We start from the raw sequence: 27,989 nt of genomic DNA, 5'->3' as shown, positions 1-27,989 counted from the left end.
TAGAGAGAAGCGAGGGGAAGGTAGGAGGGGTGGATGGAGAAAAAGGGGGGGGAAGGGGAGGGAAGAAGGGGAGGACGGAGAAAGGGAAGGAGGGATGAAGGGAGGGAAAGGGGCATGGAGGGAGGGAGAGGTGGGCTGTCCCCGCCGGCGCCATGTGATGCCCTCTCCTCCCCGGCCTCCCCCGGCCCTCCCCTCCCCGCCGCGGCGCGGAGCATCCCCGAGGCCGACGGCCGCGTCCCGTCGCCGGAGCAGCGCCCGCGGGGCCGGTGGGTGCCGGGGACCGAGTGGGAGGGGGAGAAGGCGGGAGCCGCTTCCCGTGTCGGGGCCGGGCTGCTCCAGGGGAGCGGGGGGGACGTAGCCTGGGAAGCGGCTTCGGGGAGGGGGGGGTCCCGAATTGCATATAAAACCCTGGAAGTTTGAAGCAGGGGGGATGTCTGGGAGGTGCCGCCGGGTGCAGAGGGGCAAGGATTGAGGGATCAATGGATCTATATCTACATGTTCCATATTCCCCTCGAGCCGGAGCCGGCCCTGCCCTAGGTAGCGCCCGGGGGGAGCGGGCACCGCCCCGAGAAGCAGCAGCAGCCGCTCGGACTCCGGTGCGCGGAGCCGGTCCCGGTGCGCGGCCCCGCTGCCCTGCGCAAGGGCAGGACCCGGGTACCGGTGCAGTGGGGAAGCGGTTTGCGGTACCTGCCCGGCTGCTCCGTCCCCGCTTCACAGGCACCGCCCGGGCACCGGGAGCCGCGGTTTGCCGGAGCCTCGAGTCCGCCCGGGCGGACCTTAGAGCAACGGGAGCCGGTAAATCTCGGGTTTTACACCCAGGGGGTTTCCTCCACCAGGCTGCTCGGACACAGAGGCCGTCTCTTGGACACTGTGAGCATCCCTTTCCTCACCGCTGACTTTAGCACGTTGAGCCTAGGAAAAGAAGTGTATTTTTCATAGAATCAGCAACTGGTTTGTGTAATCAGAGGCTTAAAGCTCATCCAGTTTCAACTCCCTGCCACGGGCAGGCATGTCTTCCACTATACCAGGTTGCTCAAAGCCCCCCATCCAACACAGGGGATGTAAAATCTGCTGGAAGTCAGGGGCTACCAATGCTTTTCACTGTAGCAAACTCCTTGGAGAGGGGAGTGTGAATCCAAGTAAGGCCATCTGAGAAAAACCTGACCTGGTTAAGTGAAGTAAAGTAGAGAAGAAAAAACCACAAACCAGCTGGATCGTATGTTGCCATACAACCAGGCAAACGGGGACATGGAGCCTGTCTGCACTTTTCACACTATTCATATCCCATGAAAGGTGGTGAAACGGGAAATGTGGTACTTCACCACCACGGCAGCAAGCAGGGAAGGCTTCTGACACATCCTTCGGTTGTTGATTTATTGCTTGGCATGTTGTAAAACTTCATCAGCCCCTGACAAGTGATGTTTTTTGCAGCTTTTAGGGTTGGATCTCCCAGGTGGAGCAGCAGGAGGCTCCTTGGTGTCATCCAGAGAGGACTCTGACCTGCAGCATTGCCATCCCCATCGTGTCCTTCACACCCGCTGAGCCCCACAGGTGAGAGGGCAACAAGGAGGAGGCCCCACCAGAGCTGGTAGGTGCCCCGCATGGTGCAGGTGAGCCTTCGGGAAGCGTAGCAAAGGCATTGCACTCACTGAAAACAGCATTGCTCCAGCAGGAATGATGAAAAGGAGTATTTCAGTTGAAAAGGAGCATTTCCACTGAGTTTTGTACAGTAGCAATGGGTGCTGGTGGTGTGACTTGGGCAGGAGGAGTGTTCCCACGTTTCCATCGCTGCTGCCCTTTGGTTCCACAAGAGCGTTTGGGCTCCCTTCAGAGGCTCATCTGCTGCTGGATTTCAGGGACACCCTTTCAGTCTGTCATATCATGACCCATGTAAACAGCCAAAGGTCTCTCTGCAGCCCGTCCCGCTGCCATCACGCTTTCCCCTCAGCTGCCCTGCGGCAGCCCCACGTGGCATCCAGGGGACAGAAATGCTTCTGTGTGTTTATTGCTCCAGTCCCTTGCTGGATTACTGTAGCTGTTGAATATATTCATTGAGCTGAATGAATCCCCACCTGGCAGCATCCATACCGCAGCATTTGCAGCTTCAGCTTCATTTATGGAGAGGGAAGGGAATATAAAATTCTAAAGGGAAATAATACACAAGCCTGCGGAGGCTTCAGCAGTATCTGCAAGCTGTTAGCTATGCGAGGGTACAGCTAGAGAGAGTGCTGGGAGGTTTCTGTAAGTCAGATGGAAAGATTTAAAGCCCTGGGTTTAAGATAGCAATTTAAAAATAACTGGGTGATGGAGTCTAGGTCAAAAGTTATTTGGAAGTCTTAATCTGACTGAAATTAAAGGGAGTTTGGGCTCTAGGTGTACTCTAGAAAGAGGATTGGGAATCAAAGTCATACCAATTTTATTCTTTTTAGCCACAAACTTCTGACATTTATAGTAAAATATTTACTAGGGAAATGGAAATTGTCAAAGGACGGCACTGATGCACCGTCAGGCTTGGAAAATGGGCTGTTAACAGCTGAGTGGAGTTTGTGGCTGGTCCCTCTGGAAGGTGGGAGTTGCAGTTTTTCCTTTATTATGAGGGAGGTACCACTGCTCATCAGTGAGAAACCTTGTTAGAGCGGTGCTGAGGGCTACACCGAGGGGCTTGTTTGAGCAGCACAGCAGATGGCATCCACTGACCCAAGAGAACTTGCGGATAATTCATTTTCCCCCTCGGTGCCCATTCAGTGCTGCTGGGTGACATCCGCAGGGAGCAGAGGCTCAGGTCTGCCAGGGCAGGACCTCACTCACCCTCAAAGCCCTACAAATGGGCAGCCCCGTGGCTCTGGCTTCTTCACAGGGGACGTTAAATGCTTGGTTACAATAGATGTCCCTTTTCTCTGCGGCAGCTCTGGCTGAGAATATCTCTGCTTGCTCAGAGAGGTGTGTTTGGTAGAGGTAACCCAAGTGTGGGATTGCAGAGGAATCCTGGATGGGCATCTGTGCCCCCCCAATCTTCTCCAGCCTGCAGGACAGTGGGGACAGCAGACCTGTGGCCAGGGTAGGCAGAAACCTCGGCATTTGCAGCAGTCAGAAAGTTGGGTATAAATAGGAGTCATTCTGTATGCATTTGGTTATCAAAAATCCAGCAATAGAGGTCAATACCATAATGCCAAGCCTAGGTGAGACATTCCAACCATTGCTTAAACACATGCAGATAGGAAGGTTTCCAGTCCTCCCTTTGTCAGGACAAAGTCGCTGCCTGGGTGCCACGTCCCAAACAAAAGATGAGCTGTCTGTCTATAAGGATTAGCATCTCAGGGACTGAGATACAGAAAAAAATTTGAACTACTTGGGAAGTACTTAACTGAGGTGATGCTCAAGTTGGACACCACAAACTGCACTGGAGCAGATGAGAGGTGCCAATGGGGATCCCATGGCAGGTGCTCGCACAAGGCAGATGGGAAATCCTGGAGCATCCTCCATCGGAAGGATGGACCATGAACATCCTGCTCATCCCTAACCCCTTCCCAGGACTGTGACAGGATCTGGGTGAAGCTGTGGTGGGACTGGCAGTTGCTCTGCCTTCATCTCCTGCTACCATGCCTCTTATGTGAGTGAGGGTGGATGTTGTCACTTTCTACAGGAACAGAAACCTTTGCCTGTGTCATTGCCAAAATACCTGACCCAAGCTGGGTATCTGCCTTCTTTTCTCACAATCCTCGGCTTCCCTCATGTCTGATTTCCCCTGGTTCCTGCTGCTGTGGTGGCTGACCAGCCATGGCTCTTGGGAGGATGCTCAGAGCTGCACTGATTTTGTATTCAGCGGAAAATTGTCCTCTCCTGGATGCTGCTTGGAGACCCTGGAAGATGCAGATGGCCATAAGCAACACAGCAAACCCAAGCTAGGAAATTAGGTGATTTGGAAAGTTGTATTAAGTCCTTCCGAAGCTGGAGGTGCTGCTTGGAAAGCAGCACATCTTTCCTGCAACACAGAAAAGGTGACTACAGGCAAACTGGGACAAAGCTGCCCTTTTCTGTACAATGTACAGGTAAAGATATATTCTGTACAATGTACAATATAAAGATGTATGAAGAGGAAAGCAACATCAGCATCATGTGTGTGAGCTGTTTTACAGTCCTTACAGTAAAATATCTTCTAGAACACATGAAGAAGAAAATATCAGGTCATTATATAGGTGGAAGGAGAGGTACTGCTGGGTGGGTGCTGCAGGAACAAGTACATGGTGATATAAAAGGATGGTGTGAATAGGAGAGGGGTGTTGGTAAAGACCACGTACACCAGCCAGGCCAAGTTTCACCTTGTAGTAGGTGCTGACCTGAGAGGAGGATGGAAACTGAGTGAGACCAAGCCTATTCCCTGCCTGTTCCTGCAGCCTTCCTGAGGATGTGGCTGTGGTTGGTGCTGAGCTGTGCTCCTCTGACCAGGTCACGCTGCCTCTTCCTGGGCTCAGGCTACTCCACATCCTGCGTGGTTTTTCCTACCCTGTCCGCTGGGACATTTACTGTTAAATCCTGAAATTGGCAATGAGTCTTGCTAAAATCTGGGTGGTAGAAAGTTTAATATCTCCAATGATGTGAAAAAGCATATTATCTACTTTAATATTCGTGACTATTGAACCCAACAAGCTGCACAAAGCAAAGACCTTTCCTACCTGAAGGTGGAACAAAACTTCTGCGGTTGCTCAGCATCAGACCTGGACAGCTTTTGTATGAAGACTCTACCACTGGCACCTGAGGAGCTTTTTGCTCAAGCAAAGCTGGATGGAGCTGTCACTGTGTATGGTAACCGGGCTTAATGACAGCCACGAACGGCACATGGGTTATGAAGATGTTTGCCTGACATGCGGATGATACAGCCCTTCTCTGCTTTATTTATGCCATTGTTTCGGAGGCTGTGTAGTAAAGATGGTTTCTAAGCACGTCTCCTGTCTAACAAGGCATCTGCTTCATGCTGGCAATCATGTTTAATCACACCAAAGGGACAGAGGTCTCAGCGGCTGTGGCCATCACGTGCAACCTCCCCAGCGTGCTGCTTTGCAGCCTTCAGCACTCAGAGATGCCAGCGGTGCTCGGGGGATTTCTTTCTCTCATTTGTCACACTGAAAGTGCTCATAAAAGCGCTCCAGCTGCCAGTGCTGGTGAGAAGAGCTGCAGCAAGCAGGGATGAGCTGTGGTGGGCTGCCCTGCCTCCACGGCACAGGTGCCTACGGCTCGTCTCTCCCCACTGCTGACACGGGGGAGGTGGAAGAGTTTTAATTAGCTCTTGATGCTATTTTTTGCCTCCCAGCATGCTTAATTTAGCTCAGGCTGTCATACACTGATGGGTAAGGGGAAATAAGGAAACGGGGGTGTTGGCCATGCTCTGTGGAGCAGCCTCGTCTCCTGGAACCTGGGCTAGGAATGGGGCTTTTCTTAGACCTTCTGTAGCAGTAGGAGTTTATAGCCCAGAGAAATTTCATGCGCTGGCGTTCGAAACACACAGCTCCTGCAGGGCTTACGCTGCCTTTGTGGGTTGTGTTCATACCCACTTCATTTTCAAACAATGTAAATGTCTTAAGGAAAAGGTGCCTGAGATCTTCAATCATGCTGTGACCTGCCTTGCTGCTGCAAGGACACACAGACCCTGAAAAGCTGCTGTTGTGCAAGGAAGAGGCTTATTCTCCTCTTGTTAATACACAAGGCCATTGCAGTACTTTGTGCCATCTTAAATGACATGTGGAAGTGAACAAGAATCAACTGTTAAAGATTTAATATTCCACTAGACCAGCCCAGTCTTGGTCCTGGTGTGAAGCAGGTGCCTGCAGCTGAGGGTTACGTTGCCTTCCCTCCTCCCTGCTTCTGGGTTTGCTCAAGCTCCCTCTGTGCCAGCCAAGGTGAGAAGAGGGAAGCACCATGCCAAAGCCAGAAGAGGGTCACTGGATCGTTGGGTTACTGGAGTTTATATATTTAGGATATAAAATACAACTTGTAATGTACAGCACGCAGAGATTAATGGGCAAGTACTGCTCTCCACAGCACACAGCAGTGAGATTTCTGCTGCTTTTATAGCCAAGTCCCCAGCTGGTTTGCTTTGCAGCACTAGCTATCCCCTTTTTATTCTGCTTTTATAGCTCTTTCTAGGGTATTGAAATCAGCAGTTTGACTCATATCCCCGACTGCGAGCACTCTGACACACTGCGAGTAGGGGAATATTGTATGTCAGCTTTGATATGCAGAAGGTGAGAGGGCGTTGGGAAGGGCTCTGCAAAGGAAAGGGATCAGCTATTGTTAGTGATGTAAACCTTGAATGTAGATATATATAGTTCAGACCTGGAGAACTGGACTTGGGTGCATGGACAATCTGGCAAGCTCAGAGCTTTAGCTCCTGTTTCCCTCTTGAGAAATGCACTTTGTGTAACACTTTTTTACAAAACCCCAGGGTAGGAGCTGCGGATGCAAAGACCTGTCTGCCATCCCCCTGTCCTTGTGTCCCTGCATTGTGCAGCCCTCCTGTGAGTCAATTGGAGAAGGAGAGCCAAGGCTGTGCCCTCTCTGACGGTCCAGGAGCTCTCCTCTGCCCACTGCCAAAGCCACGCTGCTCCCTGCTCCTCCTAGAGCTATCCAGCAGCCGAAACATCCATCAAGGACCCTCCAGAACCTGAGCTTCCCACCTTCACAGCCAACTTCACAGGTTTTCCACTTGCCAAACCATTGCTTCAGCTGGGGTTAAACAAGGTAAGAGCCTTCAACACCAAGGAGAAAGGAGACACACGCGTGGGATGTGCTCCATAAAAGGTTTGGGAGGGGATATTTGTAGATCCAGAAAGCGCATGTGAATGAGCACTGGCTGTACACACACTGGCTGTGCCAAAAGCTTGTGAGCCGGGACCAGGGGGCTGTTCAGTCGATTTTATTTGCTGAATGTTACTGGCATCATTCAAAGCCATTAGTGTGAGTGAGCTGGAGCAGAGCCATCGCCTCGGCACGGGCACAGCAGAGATGGCCTATTTGGGAAAGTGTCTGGTTCCAGGGCGGGGGTGTGGAAATAAACCTCAATTGCTGCTCATTTGACCTTCGGAATATCATTTGATCTCCTTGCATTTGGTGCTGGAGCTGAAGGTGGGCTCAGTTAAATCAGTAACAACCTTCTTTGCAAACCAGACTTAGGCAAAAAGGGCAGGTTTTGAGCAGTCCCCCAGCAAAAAGGCTAGTGTGTGGTTAAAGGAGGAGGGAGAGCAGCTGAGGGTCAGCCTTGAGGGCTCACTAAGCAGGCTGTGGGATCAGCAGAAAAATATGGTACTTTCTATACAGCATTTCCTTCACTCTTGCACTGCCATGAAAGGATTTCTGATCAAGCATAAAAAGATAAGTTGAACAAAAAGCGGAGTGTGGGAAATGCTAAGGAAAACGGGAGTTTCTCAGAAAAATTATGGAAGTCAAGTATAAGAGAAAAATGCCAAGTAATCCCACTCATTAAATCAGTGGTGAGCATTGCAGTGGGTAGCTGTCACACAGAGTTTCTTCCAATTATTTTTCAGGTGCTCTTTATGTTTGATGACAAGCAAAAACTTTATAGGTTTATCATTGCTGTGGCTCAATCTAAGTGTAAATAATTCATAACCAGCCTTCTGGGGTTTTGTTTTAAACCCTCTCTGGAGAGCCTGTGAGCCAGACTGAGCCAATGATGCTGTTTCTACCTGGCTGTAATGGCAATGTTGTGTGTGAGGCTGGCTGCACAGCACCGCTTTTAGCAGCAAGAGAAAGCTTTCAAGTTCAGTATTGATCCTTTTGAAGTTTATGGCTCGTAGTCACAGTTACTAGTGCTATTCAAACACCCATGAGATGGACTGTTTCATTTCTCAATATCAGGCTAAACCTCCTCCACATCAAAAAGATTTATTTCTGTACTTAATTTTACCAATACGTAATTTCTCTCTCAGAAATTGAGCTGTCATTTCTATATGACACTAATGCAGCTCTATAAAGCTGCCTTACATATTTCTGTCTTCCTATGTGCCACGTGAGGTGGCAGGTGCCAGCAGCCCAGGACAGTGTTCCTGGGAATGCTATGGACCAGCTCCAACCCACATCCCCTTCAATCATTTCCCTCTCAGTGTACCAGCAAAGGAGATACTGCTTTTGCTGCAGCCATCCCTGCTCTCCTTCAGCTGTCTTATAGAAGCAGAGTGGTCTTGTGCTTCACTCCTGCCTGCAGCACACTTTTTCCAAGCTTCGGGAGGGACTGTTGCTTCCCCTGCAGCAATTCCAGAACCCTTTCCCAATCACCAAGTTTTCCAGGTCAGGTTTGTCAAACTGCTTCTCCTGAGCCCCCAGATGGAGCAGCAGGCACTGCACGCACCATCTTCTCCTCTTCCTCTCCTCTGATGAGCTGCATACACCTGGCTGTGGCTAAAGTCATCTCACCACATGCTCCTCACACTGGTGAAACCCTCTCTGCAAACCAACAGAGCATCAGTTCAAGTCAGGATTCAGGCTGCATCCTGCACATGCTGTTTTAGGGCCGAAGTATTTGCACCCTTTGGGTGCTCCATAAGCTCAGTGGGAACCACTATGTCCTTTCATGACCACCTTTCTATTCCACTGGGGTTATTAATGGCCAAATTCGGCTTTTCTGGATTGGCCCATGAGGGAGCCCGAGTGATGCTGTGCTGCCTGAAGGAGGGTGACGATGTGACAGTGGCCTCAGCCAGCCCCCGGCATGGTGCTGCCTGCCTGAGCACTACCAGCGCTGGAAAGTTTAGTTCTGAAAAAGCCACTCTCCTTGACCTATTTATTTGTGCCCACATTTGTGGCCTGTGTCGTGTCCTGAGGAAGAGATCGTGCTGCTTGAAGGCCCTTTATTTTTAGCCAGCCCAGTTTCTTGTTGCAGCTTAGTGGGAGCTGGTCCTTTCAGTTCAGCTCCATCACAGCTCATGTTCTCTTGCATTTGCCAGCTCTTAGCCAGGTCCCTGATGCATTTTGTATATCGATCACCCACTCAGTGGGTTTCCTACCCTCACTTCCACCAGGCTTCATTCCCTCTCCTTTATCTTCAGCTCAGTCTCTCGCACTGCTCCAGCTCTACTGCTTAACCTCTGATTTCTCTCTGCCTTTGGCTTGCAGCAGGGACCAGGCTTTCACAACCACAGGTTGCCAGGCTTGTCCTGGATACCAGCACCCTTCCACAAACAAAACCTTCCCTCCCATCTGCTCCAGTAACCTTGGCCAGTGCTTCACCTCCTCACAAATGTCAGGAAATTGGAAATGATGCTCTAGCCATATAAAAATCAATAGCTGCCTCTTTGGCCTGGCTTGGCCCTGCTCTTTCTACCTTTACCTAGGCCAGGAGGGACTGTTGTTTTCTGCTGAATGTGGAGTAATGATTTATTGATACAACCCATCCTGTCCAGACCAGTGATATATCTATTTTTCTCAGCCCATCCATATAGCCCAGAGTGGTGGCTCGTGCTTGGTGTTAGGTCACAGAGCAGCAGGCTCAGAAATCCAGACCAGGATAATATTTCCCTTCTGTGACTGTGGAGCAATAGGTAAGGACTTCAACTCACTCCCAGATCTGGGTGAACTGCCTGAGGAACACCACCAATATTCATTTCATTTTCTGAAAGGGTCAGTCCTGCACGGACTGTGTGCAGTTTCTATCAGAAGCTATAGCTCCAGGACAAAAAGATATTCATTATGAGGACTGCAGATTACATTGCAGACTGCCTGTATTGTTCCCTGGACTACTACCAGAAGGCACAGTGTGATTGAAGGAGCAGGAGCTGTTATAAGGTCCTATTTCTTGGAAATCTTTGGGGCTATATTCACTTAATTTAAAATACAGCTACTGTTGGAAGCCAGACAGCATCACCTTTTCAGCTGTAGGAAGCATAACACAATCGGTAAAGGTTACTGGGGGCTAAATCCTTGCTGAAAATCAAGCCAGCTCCTACTTGTGTCCTTGAAGAGTATTTCTCTTGGGAGCCCTGCTAATTCTCCAGGCACTGGACATGGGGGAAGGTTTGATCCAAGCAGCTGCTCTCCACCATCCCTGCCTCCTGTCCCCCACCGCATCGGCTCAGTTTTATGTGCCAGCAAGGCAGTAATAGGGATCAGTCTCTAATGCATCCATGATTACATGGAATTTGAAGTGTGAGAGAGAAAAGAAATGAGGCAATTGAGAGGCGTGACTCTGACTCCCAACCCTTCTCTCTGCTGCTAGCGTCACCCCAATGGCCAATATAAATGATGCTAAATGGGTATATTCTCCAGTGTCTGGTGTTGATGGGCAACAAATCATAGGCAATACTTAGCTATTTCCCTTCAAATGGCTTTATCTAAACCTTTATATACTCCCTACTTTGATTTTTTGGCTCCTTATTAAGGAGAAATGTGCAAGGAGGATGGTTGTTGATGATACATGAGCCAAGAATAGATTCCAGCTCCTTTTACCATTTTGGCACCAAACTGCCAAGAGGGATGAGACTCCCTGTAGTAACCACTGTTCATTTTGAGGCAGTAACTAGAAAATACAGCTCTGACTGAGTTAGAGAGAAGAAGGGGTGAGCCACATGATCTGTGCATTGCCTGTTTATATGCTGGGTCAAATGAGATCTATAAAGAAATGGAAATGGCATATTCCGATCTAGTGAAGGAGTGGTGTACTAATGTCTACAGTTCTGTGCTGCTCTCTCCCCTTGACAAGTAAGATTGTCCTCAGGCAACCAAGGTGCAAGGCTACCTTTGTAGGATGTTCTTCTCTGCCCCATAACTTCCAGTTTCTTCTTTAGCTGCTGTCTCCTAATTCCTCAAGGAAAACAAAAACCTGAGCATATCCTCTATGCATCTCACTCCTCACATCCCTAGCAGGGAGGTGTCCCTCCTGGGAGCACATCCTGCTTTTCTTGAGCTGAAGGAAACATTAAATAAGAATATTAAAAATGAGGCTCGTTAGCAAAGCCAAAGATGGAAAGCTTGCAGTACTGTGAGCTGGAGCATTTGCTTGGGCTGCCTGTAAGTGACAGCACTCCTCTTCCTGCACATCGGTACCTTCTGGGAAATGGCTCAATGTGAACGTAGGAAAAGCCAAATCCTCAATTTCATGTGAAAGAGAATTGTCAGAGCTGTTGCAGTGCTTGAGGGTGCAAGTACATCTGCTTCCAACCAAGATGTACTTGTCTGCTTTGGACTCAGGGTAGGATGTGATAGTACAAGTCTCTCTCCCTCTTCCTCCCTTTACACAAGAATTTGCAACTCTTCCAGCAGCATTCCCTGCTTTTCTCTCTTATTGCTGCCTGGAGCAGCAAGCTGGAGGTACGGATGGGCTTTGGGTATTGCATCTGTTCAGTAAATGCAGTTATTTGGAGTCCATGGTAGCTACAAGTTTCCTTCATATCAGTCTTGTTATGAAACTTGCTGCAGGATCAGCCCAGGATCGGGCTGTCAAGAGCTTGGTGCTGTGCACTGTGCTATAGATGTGCTGGGGATGCGCACTGCAAGAGCACAGAGCTCCCGAGAGAGTAGTGGTTCAGCAGCAAGGAATAACTATCAGTCTTGTCTGCTCTTATTAATCATAAGGGAACTATGTCAGAACACTATCTTTGGAGGCTTCTGAGTGTAAAAGTGCAAGCTGTGAGGACTTTTGGCATCTCTGAGAGTCAAGGGAAGCAAGTATTAGTATGTTTATATCAGAGGTGCAAGAAAAAAGCCCTCCTCTGGTCTGCTTGCCCACCCGGAAGTGTCAGAACAGCAAGTTGTGATCTCCCAGCCCCGGCAGGAGTCACATCTCCTGATATAATCACTAAACCCCACCACCTTTGCTGTGATAACAGCAACAAGGCTCTCTTCCAAAAAGCCTGTTCACCAGTGTGTGCTGCAACAGCAAGCACCGGCTGTGAGTACAGATGTGATGGAATTATTCCTGCATGGGTTCAGAAGCTGACAGGGAGATATATGACATGCCTGCCCTGGCTCTATTGCTTACCCATCACTATTTTGGGAATAGATATTTCAAATGAGATGTGTGTTTAGGAGGACGCTGCCCTCCTTCTCAGGCAGTGGGATGCAGCCGTGCTGTGCAGCTTCCTCCCATTTGTTGTCCCTTGAAACTTCAAGCAGCATGAACAAAGCTCATGCAGTTTTAAAGGGAGCCCAAGGAAGATGGGGCTACTGTGTTAAATTAGGTAGATTTTGTCATCTAGCTGGATTATTTTTATTTTTTTTTCATTACTGTTTGCAGAACAACAGCAAAATGTGCCTTGGAAAATACACATTACACTGAGCTTGTCTGTGATTCATACTGCTTTTATAGAAGCAGTCAGTAGTGCTATCTGCCTCATTCCCACTCCCAGAAGACTATCACTCGCATGTATATTTCCCTTCTTTCTCTTATTCCTCTAATCTTTAATTTCTGTGGCTTTTTTCCCCCCCATATGAATTGTACTTTTTCTCTGCCACACCAAGAACTCTAATTTCTGGTGACGTTTTGTCAGCCTGCAGGGCACCATGAGAACTGCTAAACTCCACACATTAGCAAAAATAGAAGGAAATAAAATAAGAAGAATCCATCCATAAGCAACATGGGGATGAGGGAAGTTTTTTGCCTCCTCCCTTAATGTTTGCCTAGGGTTTGACTGCAGCTCTCTTGCCCCATTTCCCTGCCTCCCCCTGAAGCACAAGCTGAGTTAGGACCAGTTCAGTCTCTGTGTTGAGCCGACACCAGCACTGATCCAGCAAGCACAGTAAAAAGCAGAAGGCAGCAAGATTGCATCATGTTGCTCTGCTTTGAGGTGTTTGGCGATGTCATTCAGCATGCATAGATGTAGCATGGTTTTTGCAAAATAGGGATCTTGATTCCTCAGTGGGTGAATCTACACTGAAAGAGGTAAAATTACAATACTGGTGGTGACTGGAGCTGCACTGGAGGTGGTTTTGGTCCAGTAGCTGAAAGTATCTCTGTTGATCCATTAATGCAGTGTCCATGAGCCTCAACGGGCTCCTGTGCCGAGGCGGTATGGTTTGTGTTGCCGCCCTTCATGGATAAGGCTCTGAGGATGGCAGATGCTGTGGTTTGGCTACATCATTAGGGAGACAAGCACCAGGTTTGGCTGGAGCAGCAGGAAATCACCTGCAGCAAATAAAACAGGAGCCAATGAGCTGCTCCTGGACAGTTCATCCCATGCTGCTCCCACCCAGTGTTGGCAGCCATCATTCAGTACATCCAGGAGCCCTGGGCTGGCATGGGGCAGCAGTCGGGTGGGATTTAGTTCAAATGCTCCATCTGTCAGGGCTCACTGTGATTGTTTTAATGGCTTCTTTCAGCTCGACCTATATAAGAACGGAGGGCAGAGGGCAAAGCTTTGACACATCCATCCCCAAAAAGCTGCAGACGGCTCCTTGCCAACAGCTGCATCCCCGCTCCCGGCAGCCACCGCCTCGGCCCCCTATGCTGTTGGGGATGAGTGCCTGCAGCAGGAAGGCACTGACCCTGCTCAGCAGCGTGTTCGCTGTCTGCGGCCTCGGCCTCCTGGGCATCTCTGTCAGCACTGACTACTGGCTCTACCTGGAGGAGGGCATCGTCCAACCCCAAAACCAGACGGCTGAAATCAAGCTGTCGCTGCACTCGGGGCTCTGGAGGGTCTGTTTTCTGGCAGGTATGGCCCCCTCCCAAAAGCATCCCCCGCTAAGGTGGTGTTTGGTGTACGTCAGTGTCATACCATAGGAAAGGGATGGGGAAACATAGGTTTTTTAGAGGCTTTGCCCATCTTTGCTTCCAAACTCAGGCACAACCTTTGGTAAGTAACACCATCGCCCCCTGCCCGGCTTTAATAGTCAGATGAATGTGCCTTTGCAGATAGGCTTTGGGTGAGTTTGCTGCTGCCATGCCAGATCCCACTGCCCCATCCCTTTCCATCCCAGTGCCACAGTGCCTCAGGCAGCATCTCAAAACTTTCCTCTTTTTCCCTGCAAAATTTAGATTCAGGTCAGCTGGACCATTCACTCTGTCCATGCCAAGTTGGATGAAGTGACTTGGCTGCAGGAGTTGAATAAAATCCAAGGGGATGGGAATCTCAAAGTGACCAACCTGAAATGTCATGAAGTTTCAATGGCTGCTTTGAAAGAGTTGGGGGAGTGAGAAGCTTTGATAACACCCCTGGGGTGACCTGAAACCCTTTGCCTTCACATGTTTTTGTGTACAAGGGGAACCCTTTCGCACAAGAGAGATGGCAGTTAAGAGATGTCTGTAGTCAAGTTCTGTGTTGCTGCAGGTGAAGAGCATGGCCGGTGCTTCACTATTGAATACATCATGCCCATGAACATCCAGCTGACGTCTGAATCCACAGTCAATGTCCTGAGTAAGTGGTTCAGTGGAGTCTTATCTGTTGCATCCCCCAAAGGGTCGCTAGGGATCCCCTCAAGAAATCCTCTTTGGGTCCTTGACACAAAGCTCCTAGTTCCTTGACAGTGTTACTATGCAAGGATGCCACTACATTTTTTACTACATGAATCATCCAATATGCTCCTAAGCCTTTGAGAACATGCCTTTCTAATGGGAGGATGCTCACAGAGGCTCTAAGCTGTACAATTACCTGTCACTGGCTATTCAGCACTGATGTTTATGGAAGTGTTTGGCTTTATAGTCTCCTCTCCATAATTTGCAGTTGCACTTATTCTGTAGCTGTCAATTTCACACATTACAAAGCAGGATGAACAAAGGATGAGGTGTCACAGCTCTCACAATGAATTCTGTGGCCATTTCTTATTTAGTAGATAAAAGTGTTCAGCAAACAGTTTTATAGCAAAGCTAGAGAAGAATGCAGGTTCTGATGGTTTTTTCCTATGTAACATTTCACATAGAAACCCTCAGAAATGCTGACATTAGCAGCCATTCCCACAGCCAGCCAGAGTCACCTCTTTACTCAGCTCATCACCAAAGAGGGGAAGCCCTACCACGGCCTGGGGAGCAGCACAGGGATACCCATGTTAATCAGGAGCAAGGAATGACACAGTGTGGCCAGAGACCAGCAGGGCTCAAGCCACCTCACCCAGCCAAGCCCATTTCTCACACTGTGTGGGGAGGATTGACCCATTCTCCCTTTGCTCTGCTCCTCTCCCACCAGAGATGATCCGCTCTGCCACCCCCTTCCCTCTGGTCAGCCTCTTCTTCATGTTCATCGGCTTCATCCTGAGCAACATCGGCCACATTCGGCCTCACAGGACCATCCTCGCCTTCGTCTCCGGGATATTCTTCATCCTGTCAGGTGAGTTTTTCTATCCAGGTTTAATCCTGAAAATCCTTGAACATGGAGCATGTTTGCTTTTGTAGCGGCTGGTGCTCTCCTAACATACTGTGGTATGGAGTCAGCACCCGTGCGGGCTCCCAGCTCAGCCCCACAGCCTGGTTGGGCTTTGCAGGGTGGACAATCACCTGGTGCAAAACATGTTTGTGGCAGTGGAGAGAAGATCTGGGGAAAAGCACCCACCACCCGTGCAGGAGGAGGTGCTGGGGAGAGGAGGCCTCTCATGTCATGTTGGTCACAGGAGAGAGATGAACCTTCAAACTGGTCAGCCAGGATGTTTCTCCATGAGTTTCACACTTTCACCCACAAGTCAGGTCTTAAAGGAAGGTGCTTCTTCAGCAGCTTCATCCCTGAAACATTTCCCACTGTCCTTCTCCTTGGTTCCTCCCCAGGTCTGTCCTTGGTGGTGGGGCTGGTCCTCTACATATCCAGCATTAACGATGAGATGCTGAACAGGACCAAAGACTCGGACACGTTCTTCAATTACAAATATGGATGGTCGTTTGCTTTCTCTGCGATCTCATTCCTTCTCACAGAGGTACGTGGCAGCCCTTACATCCCTGTAACGAGTATATCCTGTTCTTGGGAGGCGGGGCATTGAGGCTGTTAGCAAAAAGAGGACTCAGACAGGGTTTAAGGATAGGCTGTGAGGACAGATGAGTAGTATATAGTATGGTGGGAGACATACAGCAGGATCAGACTCCAAGCTTGGAGCACTGATGGGGCATTTGATCACCATTTGATGCCGAGCTTGAAATGCAGAGGAGGAGGAGACGTGGTTGTGTGGATCTGAAGCACAGGGCGGTGAAGTGACTGTCCTCAGGAGCCCTTGTGCGCTGTCAGCAGAGCAAAAAAAAGCAACTTGTATTTTTGTCCCGTTCTGGTGGCAGTGAAGAAGGCAGCTGTGAGCATCAGGCCGTGTCTGTCTATCCCTGCAGAGTGCCGGGGTGATGTCCGTGTACCTCTTCATGAAGCGATACATGGCCGAGGACATCTACCGACCTCACCCCAGCTTCTACCGTCCCCGTCTGAGCAACTGCTCCGACTACTCAGGGCAGTTCTTGCACCCAGATGCATGGGCGCGGGGACGGAGCCCTTCGGATATCTCCAGCGAGGCCTCCCTGCAGATGAACAGTAACTACCCCGCTCTGCTCAAGTGCCCTGACTACGATCAGATGTCCTCATCCCCATGCTGAGCCCTACCAGCCTTGCGCCTGCTCCCACCCAAGCACCGATGGTTGCTGACTCTGTCATTGGTTTTTAGGCCACTCTTTCAGGGCAATTCTCTATTTATAGGAGTGTAAATATAACCAGGGAGATTGGTTATATAACCATCAATGAAATCCAGAGAATTGGGATATTTTCCTTTGGTTTTGTGGCTTTTTTTTTTGTTTTAATTCTTCCCTGCACAACTAAAAGCTTTCCAAAGTCCTTTTCCTTCAGCTCATCCTGCTGAGCAAACAGCAGTTCTGCCTGCGGGATAAATCCAGGGCTGGACTCAGGAGCAGAAAAAAGAAAACAGAGTAGAACTAAAGGGGAAAATAAAGTATTTTTTGGTTTAGGTAGGCTGCAGAAGTTTGTGCACTTGACAGTATCATTTAATTCTAGATTCACTGGCCTAAGTGTAACAGGCATCAAAGATTGGTGTAAATCTCCAAGAAATAGCCGTCATTAGAAAAATATAGATTTTTGTATTGATTCAATATTCACTGGTTACATCTGTCCTTGCCAGACACCACTTTTAACCAGGCTGTAATGGGAAATAATCATCTTTCTCAACTATACCTCAGCAGGCTTAGACACAAGCAGCTTGTTGTTTCACTATGGCCACTTGCAAACTGTTGCTTAAATATCCTGTGTTAGACTGGAGGCACTACAGCCCTGGTGTGTTCAGGCTGCTGGGGTGGCTGAAATTAATGGCACTAGTAGCGCAAAGTAGTTGGCTTATATTTCATTTTGGCAAGAAAATGGTATTTTAGCTGCTCTTTTTGTCTGTGTATACACCTTATTTTGAGGTTTTAAGTTGTAAATTTCATATGATGCCTTGGCGTTTTGGTCTTAGACAGCTGCCAGGGTGAGAGCATCACTCTGATTGAAAACAAAGGGCAGGGAAGGAAAAGGCTGGGCTCCTTCGTGTGCTCCTATGCAAGCCATGAGCTTGTCACCTTGTGGGAGAAAAAGTTTTGCCCAAACTTTGTTTCTATTCCTGTTATTTTAGCATTTCTGAAAAAGAAACCCCTCCTCCAGGGATTCTTGCTATATTTGAGCTTGTTTCGTCTTACTGTAATTAAAACAAATAGAATATACGCACTTTTAACCTCATTTGTAGCATACCGTGTAATGAATGCTGCACCTCTTTGTTAATATTTAATGTTTAATGATTCATATTTAATATTTATAAGCTACTCTAAAGGAGGGTCCAAGCCCTGGCACAGCACCACTATTTGCATCAACTCTGACACCCATCCCGTGGGACCTTGCTGCAGGCATATATCCAGCCAACTCTTTAACAGGATTATTTCTTGTCCCGTTTCTTCAGATAAACATGTAAAGTGTATGTAGTATCACTGACTCCTAATTTTCTAAGTTTAAAAACCAGGGCATCATTTTGTAGACACAGTTGTATTTATCTTTAGTTTTAATATTACCTTCAAGCATCTGTGTTCTCATTTTAAAACCCAGTTTGTAAGCGCTTACGTGACAAGTTCGCTGCTAGGAAGGTTCCAGCATTAAAGCACAGCCCAGCCCCACCATCCAGCAACAAAGCTTGCTGATCCTCATCTGTTTGCCCCAGCCAGATTAACCTGAGATCTCTATGTTTGGTATGAATTAGGCTCCAAGAAAGCCCTGGAGTTCATGCGTGATGACCTTGCATTTCCCAGAGCCCAATATAGTTTGCTGGGCTTGATGTTAGTGGTTTCTGGTGGCTCAGGAACAATTGCCTTTGCATCTTCACCTTGATGGATCCTTTATATTCTCAGTCCTTTGTGGAAGGGAGACCTTTAGGATCACTGAAATCACTGATGCTTAGAAGCAAGAGTGCTGTCCCACACAGCTACTTTCCTCTGCACTGGGGAGTTGTTTAGTGTGGTTAATCCTGTACAGCATCATGAGAATTCCCTGTTCCCAAGTGGAATTTTCCTTTGTACTGGTTAAATTCAGAATTGTCCATTTTATGAGTTGATTGTCTACATAATCAGAAGGTGTGGGGGAAAAAAAGCCATGCCTTCCTCAAGGCCCCAGAACGTTTCACAGAGTCTAGGGGGGAAAATAATGATTTTAATTCATTGGAGAGATTGTCATTGTGTGGCTGCGTTTGTAAGCCCAGGAGTTCGCACGTTCACACAGCGAGCGCAAGCCTTTCATAAGTACAGGACTGCCAAAAGAAATCTGTCAAAGTAAGCCTTTGCTGTTCATTCAGTAAATGCTGGTTTGGGGCAGGAAAACGCGGTGCTTAGTCAATCACAGGCAACAGTGGTTGTGCTGTCCAGTGGTGTTGCTGTCCCTCTAACAGTGTATGGCATGGCAGCAGCTCTCAGCATGGGCCTCTAGTTGCAAGTATCACATCGTCATTGGCTGTGCAGAAACTTCTCTAGACCCTCTGAGGCATGAAGACATGAATGAGGTATGGGTGAGATGGTGGGATGAGCTGCAGAGCCCAGCCACCCTGCGAGGTCCTTCCCTGAGCATCACTCTGTGGCTGATGTTCTCCACAGCAATAAATGCTCAGTGAATAAATGAAGTACCCCCTTAGGACACCTAATCGTCATTTAAACACCTCTTGTAGTCATCTGGTGTGGTTTCACACAGGTTGTGCCACATCCTTCTCCCCTTGAATAACCACCCAGTTATTCCTGGTTGAATATTCCTGGTGGTTATTCCAACCACCAGGTTGCTTCCTTTGGCCTCTCTCCCACCCCTATTTCAGTGCTGGCCTCCTGCTATGTTCTTTCTGTGCCTGTTGCTTGGATTGCAATAAATAAAAAGTAGAGTTTGAGGATAAACTAGCAATTAAATTAGAGTCCTTAAATTCACCCAACAGGCCGAGTCAAGCTGCTCATGGACCCATAGCAAGGTAATTGGTCAGCTGACACTTCCCAGAAAATGGTTTGTGCTTAAAAGCAAAAACCCCTTGTTTTGCATGAATGACTAATTGGTGCCAGACTCTTTGTGCATGCGGCTGCGCCTACTTGAACCATAGTGTTAGAGCAAATTACTGGGATTAAGGGTTAAATAAAAACTTGGTGCTTCCTGAGCCACGCACCGTTCGCTGCTCCCTGGCGCTGCTCAGGATTGCAGCGAGATGAAGCTTTTTCTATCCTGCCATCAGCCTCCCACCCAGCACACACATCCATCCTTGCAGCCTGGGTACCATATGGATTTCACAGCACCAGGAGAGATGGATGGTAACTGAAGAAGCTGTACATGGGAGGTGAGTGAGCCCCCAGCCCGCACTGGTTGGGAAGACAGTGTTCTGAGACCTCCTTGGGAATCTCCTGGGAGCCAGCCTCCCACTGTGTGTTTGGGGCTTTTTAAAGCAAATTCCCTTTCTGCAAGCCCAGGGAGGCATTCTGTGGTCTGTATGTCCCAGAATATGAAAGCTCCTCTCTGCTAGCTTCTCCCTCCTACCCCTAGAATGTGATTTCCTCATTGCACCTTACACCATGTCATTCCCATGGCCCCAGGTGTGATGGGACCCTGGTGGCAATAGGCTCCATTTGCTCATTAGTTAGGAGTGTCCTGAAACCCTTAATTGAATCATGAGGTATAGATGCATTAGATTCATTAGAGACCAATCATGAGCAGTAATTAAGTAGCTAGGAATAATGAGGCTGTGCTGGGTCATGTTCTCCCTCAGTTGCTGCTGGAGCAGCTTGTGGCTCCAGAGCCCTTTTTTGCATTGGGGAAAAAAGTATCATTTTACATATGTAAATCAAAAATCTTGTATAAATCATATATATATAAATAATAGGGATAACTGAAATGTCCTTCAGCGCTGCTTCTCTTGCACTGATGTTGCTAGTGGACATGAGGAGCCATTGGGAAGGTTGAGGTGAGGCACGAGCCTATGCTGGGTAGTAGCCTCCTCCCTGCAGGGTTGCAGACCAAGAGCATCACTGAGCCGTTTTGGCTGCTGGCGAAGCTGCTGCTGTGGTAAGTTGACGTTTGGGTAGATGTTTTGGGGCAACCTGGTTCTGCTCTTGCCTGGGAGGATGACATGGAGCTCAGGAGGGCAGGGGGAGAGCACATCGCTACAGCTGGGGAGGCACCAGATGAAGCTTACTGTTGCTTCTCCTGGACACAGGACTGAGGGCCTGTACCCTTTCATCAGCTTCAAGCAGGCAAGACCCAAAGGTATTCTGTAAGGATGGGTTTCAGCTGTGCGTCTCTGTGGTAGCATAAAGAACTGACTCAGGCAGAGCGTGTGCAGTTTGGGGATTTCTAGTACACAGTGCTCTGCTTGCAAGTCCTTGCACTGTATTATTAATACTATTTGTCAGGGTTGTGTATTCATTTTCCCAAATGTGAGTTAGCCCCATGGGGTCTTCAAGGTGTGCAAAGAAATTAAATAGCCTTATTTCTCCCTGCTGGTAGCTTGTTAGCTGTGCAGAACTGGCATGCTCATGGTGGGGATGCTGTGTGAGAAGGCAAAATATTCACCCAAATAAATACTCCTCCACTAATGAGAAGTAGCTGAGAGATATTTATTTTCTTCTTGTTCCTTCCTTATGAGATTTCTTTATTTACTTCCATTTTTTTTCCCCACCACAGAAGACTGATATTCAAACCTAGCTAGAAAAAATAGCATTTTTCCTTCTCACTTTTCTTGTCCAGTTTTAGGGCTTCTTGGAGGGGTCCCCTTCACCCTGCTGCAGTATCTCTTGCTGCATGGGTCAGGTTGTTCTGCCAGCTCTTTCTCCATGAGAACCACATTATGTCTTTAACTTTCCTATGCAACTTGGCTGCGCCATGGCTGTCCTGCACACATTAAAGTTGTGGCTCCTTGCATGGGGAGCAGGGTGTCCCCAGCACCCCAGTGTGTGCCACCCCACATGCCCTGCCATGGTGAGGGTCCTTGGCTGACCTGTCCTCGACGCACTGCAGGGTTTTTGTCTGTCATTGCTGTGTAGATATCAAATTGCTGTTCCCATGGATACAGAAGATTACAGAAAGGGAAGAGCTGCCTCTTTGCTTTATCTTCGTGTAAGGTTTTATATACCTTAGATGTTGGCTTGTGGCGAGTATAATGAGTAGGTGATGGCTGCGGTGATTGCCCTGTATATCCTTAATTGCAAACCAGCCCCCCCAGATGTAACACTTGAAAGGAAAGGAGAGGTGGCTCTGAATGGCATGGGACTATCCATCACCTGGCCCTTCTCATGGCTGCAGAATGTGGGATTAGCAAAATATATGCCCAGGTCATCACACTGATTTTTGGTGATGGGCACTGCAGTGCTGAATACGCTGATATGTTGCTGATATGTTGTGCCCCCATGTCCCTACAGGTGAGGCATGAAGGGCTTTTAGCCAGACAGTCACACTGGCTTGTGCCACAAATGATTTCAGTGGAAACAGGGGTGGATGAAGAGGAAATGACACTGTCAGCACTGCTGTGCTATAGCCTGGTGCCCATCACTGCAGCAGCTGCAGTCAGAGTGTAGCATCGCTGTGCCAACATCCCTCCTGTTTTCATATCACTTCACCTCTGATCTGGTCAATTCGGTCTACTAGTAAATTTGTAGGGGAAAGATTCTTTATTATTATTACTATTATTACAATTTATAAAGCAGAAAAGCAGTATTTCAACAAAAAGTTTAGCCCCACTCCACTGTGTTTTCAGGCTTCTACCCCAGGAGCTGTGTTTGAGGAATACATTGGCTCTAACTGGATGTTTTCAAGCCCTGAGCAGTTTGTACTGTGGTTTTCTGCAGGCTCTGTCTGGCATTTTTAATCAAACCATCTCAGAAATCCCCAAGCCTCACCCCTCTCTCCATTTCCAGTGATTCAGCTCAGTCTGCTCACAGGGCTGCCATTTAAACTGGATTCCATTTAAACTGCTCATTTTTGAACAAGGTCCCTACTACCACAAGTCCCAGCTACCACCCAGCACCTGTAAATCTGCATGTAGACAAATCAGACCTAAGATTCAGCTCCCCGTTGCTAATCAACAAAGTGTGTAGGCACATGCTGAAATCTCTTGGACCCCAGCAGAATCCAAAACAGAGCCAACATAAGCCCAAGTGAAGCTCTGCTGAACCAGATCTGCCTTTGTTTTAAACCATGTTTAAAAGCACCTGGTATTGGGCTCCTGTGATAGAGGAGCTGGAAGGCATAAAAAAGGAGATGGTAAAGAGACAGAACCATAAATTTCTTGTTTTCTTATAGTGAAAATATACATCTTTAAAGAGGTGTGTGTTCATGAAAATCTAACCCTGAGGTTCTCACATCTGCCTGGCATCTTGACACACACCAGCTTCCCACTGCAACTTCAGGGGAAAAGCTGCTGAGAAAGTTGAAAGGTGTTATTTAATTAATAACAGCTAATTTGACTAAGTACCAAAATGTCACTCAGCTGCTCTGGAGGTGATTTCACCTACGTGGGGATGTTTCTGAAGCCAGGGGACACTGTCAGTGTCATGCACACGACAAGGAACAGCGGTGTCTTAAGTCTCAGCATGCTGCCATGTCAGCGCAGGTCAGACCCTGCTCATTTCTCTATATTTAATAAGTAAATCTATGGTATTTAGGTTTAGCATAACTGAGTGCTGTGTGGGCCTTAATGCTGGTTTAATCTGTCTCCGGCTCAGCTCATCAAAGGCTGCTGAAGTGAGGGGATAAGTGAGGCATCCCTGGCAATTACCAAGGCTGTATAACACCCAGCCAACATCTTACATTGAAATAGTAAGTCTTTTAAAGATGCCTTACTTCATACTAGGCAAGTTCAAATATCTGAGTGAAAGCTCTTAGTTACCCTTGAAAACCAAACTATGATTTATTTTAGCAGGAATTACAGGATTTGTTTCTTGAGAGAGAATCCCCATTTCCTGTTGTGCTTTATGAACTTTGGAATGATCTGTGTTTGTCCAGGACAATAGGATTATATATTATTTAGTATTATTATTCATAATTTAGATAGAGAGGGTCTCTCTAGCAGTGCAGAACACATACATACAAAATCCCTATCAAATTATTTCCATATAAATTATGTACTGTCAAAACTGCTCTACTGATCTGAAGGTTAAAGGCTTCATCATGCAAATGCAGCAGCTCCCCATCACTTCAATCAGAATGTGATTATTTACAGAAAAAAGCATTGTGGATTTCCTATTGATGTGCTTCAGCAGCTCTGTCTGACTTAGAACAGCTGAAATAAATGAAATCAAAAGACAAACCTGCTATTGGTTTATCATCCCATGAAAAGTAGGTCATATCCCCAACTGAGCTGTGTTTTATTCATGTAAATACATTTTTACAATTAAAAATGCAACAAAAACTATGTTCATGTCAACAGAGCTGAGTCCGGTGAAACTGGGTTAGGGCTGATGCCTGGCTGTGGATGGGCAGATCTCTCGCTCCTCTGCCATGGGTATGGAGTCTCAAACCACTGGCTTGGGAGCAGGAAAGCAGAGCAAAGCTGGAGAGAAGTGAAAGAAAATGCTTAGAGCTCTCCAGATTGAGCTCCATATAGGAATAATTATGGCTGCTATTTTAAGAAGTTGTTTAATAATGTTAAACCAATGACAGCCTGAGATTACAACACTGCCACCTCCACACTCCTGGGGGCTTTTTCATTTCTGCCCCCTGCCATCAGCTCTGGTATATCTGCATTTTCCCAAGCCTGTGCTACCAATTATCTTTCTCCAAAGGCTCTTGAGCAAGCTGGGAATCACTTGCACAAAGGGAGGAGACAAGGTGTTGAAGTACAATGGCAAAGCCATTAGCTTCTCTCCTGGTGTGTACCTAGAGCATGTCTGAATGTGTTCATCAGCAACATGCATGCTTTCATGTGGTCCAGATTGGTTTTGGGGGGGCAAATCAGAGCAGCTTCTGATGGGACTGAGAGGTGACCCCACAGGTACCACCCTTCGCAGTGACCCACTGCATGCGTGGCGCCGCAGCTTGCAGCTGTCTCAGTTTGGCTGTCTCAGTTTTCCTATTTATAAAAGAGAAACTATATTCTTGATTGGCATGTTGGTACTTTGGGAACTTTGGAGGAAATGTGTTGCCTTTAGTATGCATACAGATCATTAATAATGTGTTTTTCTGGAGGTTTAATGTTTGCTTCGCACTGCATGGTGATGAGCATTGAGCTCCTCTTCGCAGGATGCTCCCTCCCCACTGTGGGGCTGTGTGTTACCACTGCAACAGAAACTGGAGCTGCTTATAGAAACTGCTGGTAAGAGGGATGTCAGGGATGCCTTAGGGACCAGCACCACCAAAAAATGAGGAGCCTGAAACAGAAGGAAAAAAAACAGCTAGGAAAAATTGGGCTTTCTACCACATTTTCCTATTTTTCTGGTGCTTCATTTGTAATAAGGGGGGGAATGGGATTAGGTCCAGCCGGCCTCTCTTTGAGAAGGAAGGTGGGAAGGTGATGCCCTGAAGCTCCTGAAGAGGAGCATGCAAGGAGGGTTTCACAGCACCAAACTCAATCCAAGCTGCACCAAGGGTGGGCTCTGACCAGCACCTCCTCTGTAGGCAATGGTGGGTCGTTAATGGGTGGGAAGAAACTCTATTTCCTCTCTTTGATCAGGTCTATCCTTGTTCCAGGTGATGACATTCAGCTGGGATCTTTGTTCAGCTGGTTATTTCTTGTTGTGTTAGGGATAGAATTGTCCTTTCCATGCACAATACCCTTTCCCAGCCAGCAAGGGGCAACTGTCTTCCTGCTCCGTGCTGGAGCTGCACAGGAAACAAGAGGTTAGGAAGATTAAAATGCAATTTAAAGTACTGTGAAAATAGATCTGGCAACCTGTCCTGTTTGCTTGAGGGTCTTTGGGTTTTGTTTGATTGGGTTTTTAAGATGTCAAGAAAGATGCTTGAAAATAAACTAGGTTTCGTTTAGCTCAGAGTAACAATTAAAACTTGGAATGGCCAAGGCCTGTTTAGGCAAATCAATTAAAAGATTGGCACATAAATGATGTGTATCTTTGTCTTTCACTGTCCTAGTCAGTTTGAGAGACTTTCAGAATGGGATGTTTGAAGGTGAGGCCATTAATCCAACTCATGTTTCCATCGGCCAACCCTATGGTCCTTTATGACCTTCTGACTGGTCTCTAACCTGTGATATTGTGGGCTTCTCCCTGAGGAGGTTTTCTCCATCACCAGCTCTTCCAGCCTATTTTATTTAAAGCAATTTCATTCTACATCTCCAAATACATCCCCAGGAGTTTGAAGGAACAGGCACATCTCTCTGTCTGCTGATAGCACTCGTATGTGTTGAAGCGCATCTGCATATCCCACTCCAGGGGCAATGGCTTTCCATGAGCGGGGTAACCCATGGGAAGTGTGGAAGGTAAGAAACCCTTAGGAAGCGTGGTCCCTATTTCATACTCCCTCAGCGATGGAAGTAAAAATTTCCCAATTTATAATGAAATTGAGGCAAAGTACCAGCAATTTAAAACACCAGATAGAAGCTGGGGAGACCATGGGTCACAGCACAGAAGACAGTGGACACAAGAGGACTCTTCACAGTGGGGTCTTCACAGAAGACCTGGAGGAGGCTGGAACAGGGCAAAATTCAACCAAACTTGCAACTGTTAAAGAGAAGCTCCTGGTCGCAGCTTTGGCGCTGCACCAGTGCTGGCGTTAAGGCTCTTAGGCTGCTCACCATGTCCTGGGCACACAGTGAGGCTTGGCAGCAGGCTTGGGAAGATCAGTGGCTTCTGCGGCATCCCAGCTGCAGTGCTCGTTGCATCAAATATTCATGATCCAAATGGAAGCAGAGAGCTCCCCAGCCCCCAGACCGCCTCGGCAGCAGGTCACACTCCTGACAGCCAGCATCAGATCTGCGCAAGCCTCAAGTGCTCATCTGGAAGGACATGAGGGACCTTCAATAACAAGGCTGAGGGAAGCCGCTTGGATTGAAATATTTAAGACTAGCCAGTAACTACAGCAAGGAGATCAGTTCCACAGTGGTGGCTCTGTGTGTGCTCACATCCACAGCTGCAGGAGCTCAGCAGCTCCAAATGGTGATGAATAGCAGCCACTGAATCATCTGTAGTGGTGTTATAATGGGGCTCTGTGACAGCACCCAGCATTGCTGAACAGCCACTGGGGCTTCCCTCCCTTAACACCCTAAAGGATTTCTTTCTCCAGACACATTCTGTGCAAGAGCTACAGTGAAAACTGGAATAAAACCAGCCTTTCCTCTGGTTTCACGGCACATGTTCTCGTGCCTGCCCCTGCCCAATGTATCCCACTGCCTGTGGGCTTGCCAGCAGGTGGGCTCCACAGACAAAGCAGGGTCTCAGCATGACCCCTGTGCTCCCTGCCCAGGTTATGCAGGTTTTCAGCACCAAAAATTTATTACATTTGTTTTTTCCCTTGCAAACTGCACTGGGGTACCTGGATGCCAAGTGCCCAACTCAGAGGTGGGACAAGAAGGAAAAGGCTCATCTCCAGGCAGCAGTCTGAGCGAGCCTGGCACCAGTGTGAACGACATTTCCAGCACCAGCGCTTGCATTTGGTCCAGGCGGCCATTGAGAATAACAATATATATTAAATAACAGCCACAGGAGAATTCCCACCCATTCGTCCTTCATGAAAAATACAACAGGTTGTAAAGTTCGTTGTTAATCCCAGAGACTGAAAAGCTGAAAACCAGAGGATTTGAAATGTGGGTTTATAAACACTTTCATCTGTTTGTTGGGGTGGGGTGATGTGCTTGTTTTCTGTTTGGTTTGGTGGGTTTGGGGTTTTTTGTTTGGGTGGGTTATTTTGGGGGAGAAGGGGTGTGGTTTGGGGGTTTTGAGTTAAAAATATTGCGGATCGAAGATGTGGAACAGTTTCCACCCTGAACTGCTCATCTTTGGGATGCTGAAATGCTGTTACAGAGACTTTCTAACCTTCCTCGCCTCCTTAGGAGAAAGGGAGTCCTTGGGGTCCGGCCCCGCCGCTGGCTGCGCACGCCCTCTCCTGCTCCTCCGGTGAAACAGCAGCCTGGAAAGGGGGGGAGTAAATCCCGAGAACTGCTTTTCCCATCTCCAGTGATGCTGTAAAGGTTCCTCAGTGACACCGAGCCCAGCTGTTAGTTCCTGTGAACTGAGGCGATTGAAAAAGCAGCTGAAACTCCTCCTGGAGAGGAGCGATGCTCCTCTAGAAAGCATCTAGAGGGCAGAGGTAATGCTGTCCTCTAGAAACTGTGCTTCTCCTGCAGAAAGTGTTTTTCTTTTCCAAACAGTAAAAGCAGAGCTCAGAATCCTCACTCTGATGTAACTCCATAAACTATTAGGATTTTGCCAGAGCAAAAATATTTTTAAAATTAAGAAAAATCATCAAAGACTGGGGTAGGCTCAACTTAAAATACCTGCGTGGAAAATACTGTTTGAGAACTGAAAGGAATTAACATAAGTGAGAATGCAAAGTCCGAGTGAAGGTTGGATCACTGATGGTGTTGGCATGATGCCCATCTGTAGGTTCTCAAGGCCAGGTTGGATGGGGCTTGGAGCAACCTGGTCTAGTGGATGG

At 47.9% G+C, this 27,989-nt stretch overlaps 1 protein-coding gene across 7 annotated transcripts; it reads left to right on the top strand.

Moving 5' to 3' along the window:
• The first annotated feature begins 97 nt into the window (after window positions 1-97).
• On the top strand, window positions 98-23,691 carry CACNG5 (calcium voltage-gated channel auxiliary subunit gamma 5). Of its 7 annotated transcripts, none has more exons than XM_030506391.1 (8): window positions 98-266; window positions 1,432-1,551; window positions 6,506-6,735; window positions 13,321-13,652; window positions 14,268-14,354; window positions 15,120-15,260; window positions 15,692-15,837; window positions 16,238-23,691. In XM_030506391.1, the coding sequence occupies exons 4-8, from the start codon at window positions 13,445-13,447 to the stop codon at window positions 16,493-16,495; spliced, it is 840 nt and encodes a 279-aa protein (XP_030362251.1). In that variant the 5' UTR covers window positions 98-266; window positions 1,432-1,551; window positions 6,506-6,735; window positions 13,321-13,444; the 3' UTR covers window positions 16,496-23,691. The 7 variants fall into 7 exon arrangements, with proteins under 7 accessions (XP_030362251.1, XP_030362244.1, XP_030362250.1 ...); XM_030506384.1 differs by having other exon boundaries at window positions 104-266; window positions 1,432-1,588; window positions 6,440-6,735; XM_030506390.1 differs by having other exon boundaries at window positions 163-266; window positions 6,440-6,735.
• The last annotated feature ends 4,298 nt before the right edge of the window (window positions 23,692-27,989 follow it).

This window comes from Strigops habroptila, chromosome 14, assembly GCF_004027225.2.
Source record: "Strigops habroptila isolate Jane chromosome 14, bStrHab1.2.pri, whole genome shotgun sequence".
Lineage (NCBI taxonomy): Eukaryota > Metazoa > Chordata > Aves > Psittaciformes > Psittacidae > Strigops > Strigops habroptila.
The sequence above is the reverse complement of the archived record's forward strand: the minus strand, read 5'-3'. Positions and strand labels throughout refer to the sequence as shown.

Excerpts from the sequence above, each read along its gene's own strand:
- CACNG5 (XM_030506391.1), top strand. The coding sequence starts at position 13,445 with ATGCTGTTGGGGATGAGTGCCTGCAGCAGGAAGGCACTGACCCTGCTC. Across the intron at positions 13,653-14,267 it reads GAGGGTCTGTTTTCTGGCAG|GTGAAGAGCATGGCCGGTGC; the intron begins GTATGGCCCCCT and ends GTGTTGCTGCAG. Across the intron at positions 15,261-15,691 it reads GATATTCTTCATCCTGTCAG|GTCTGTCCTTGGTGGTGGGG; the intron begins GTGAGTTTTTCT and ends GTTCCTCCCCAG.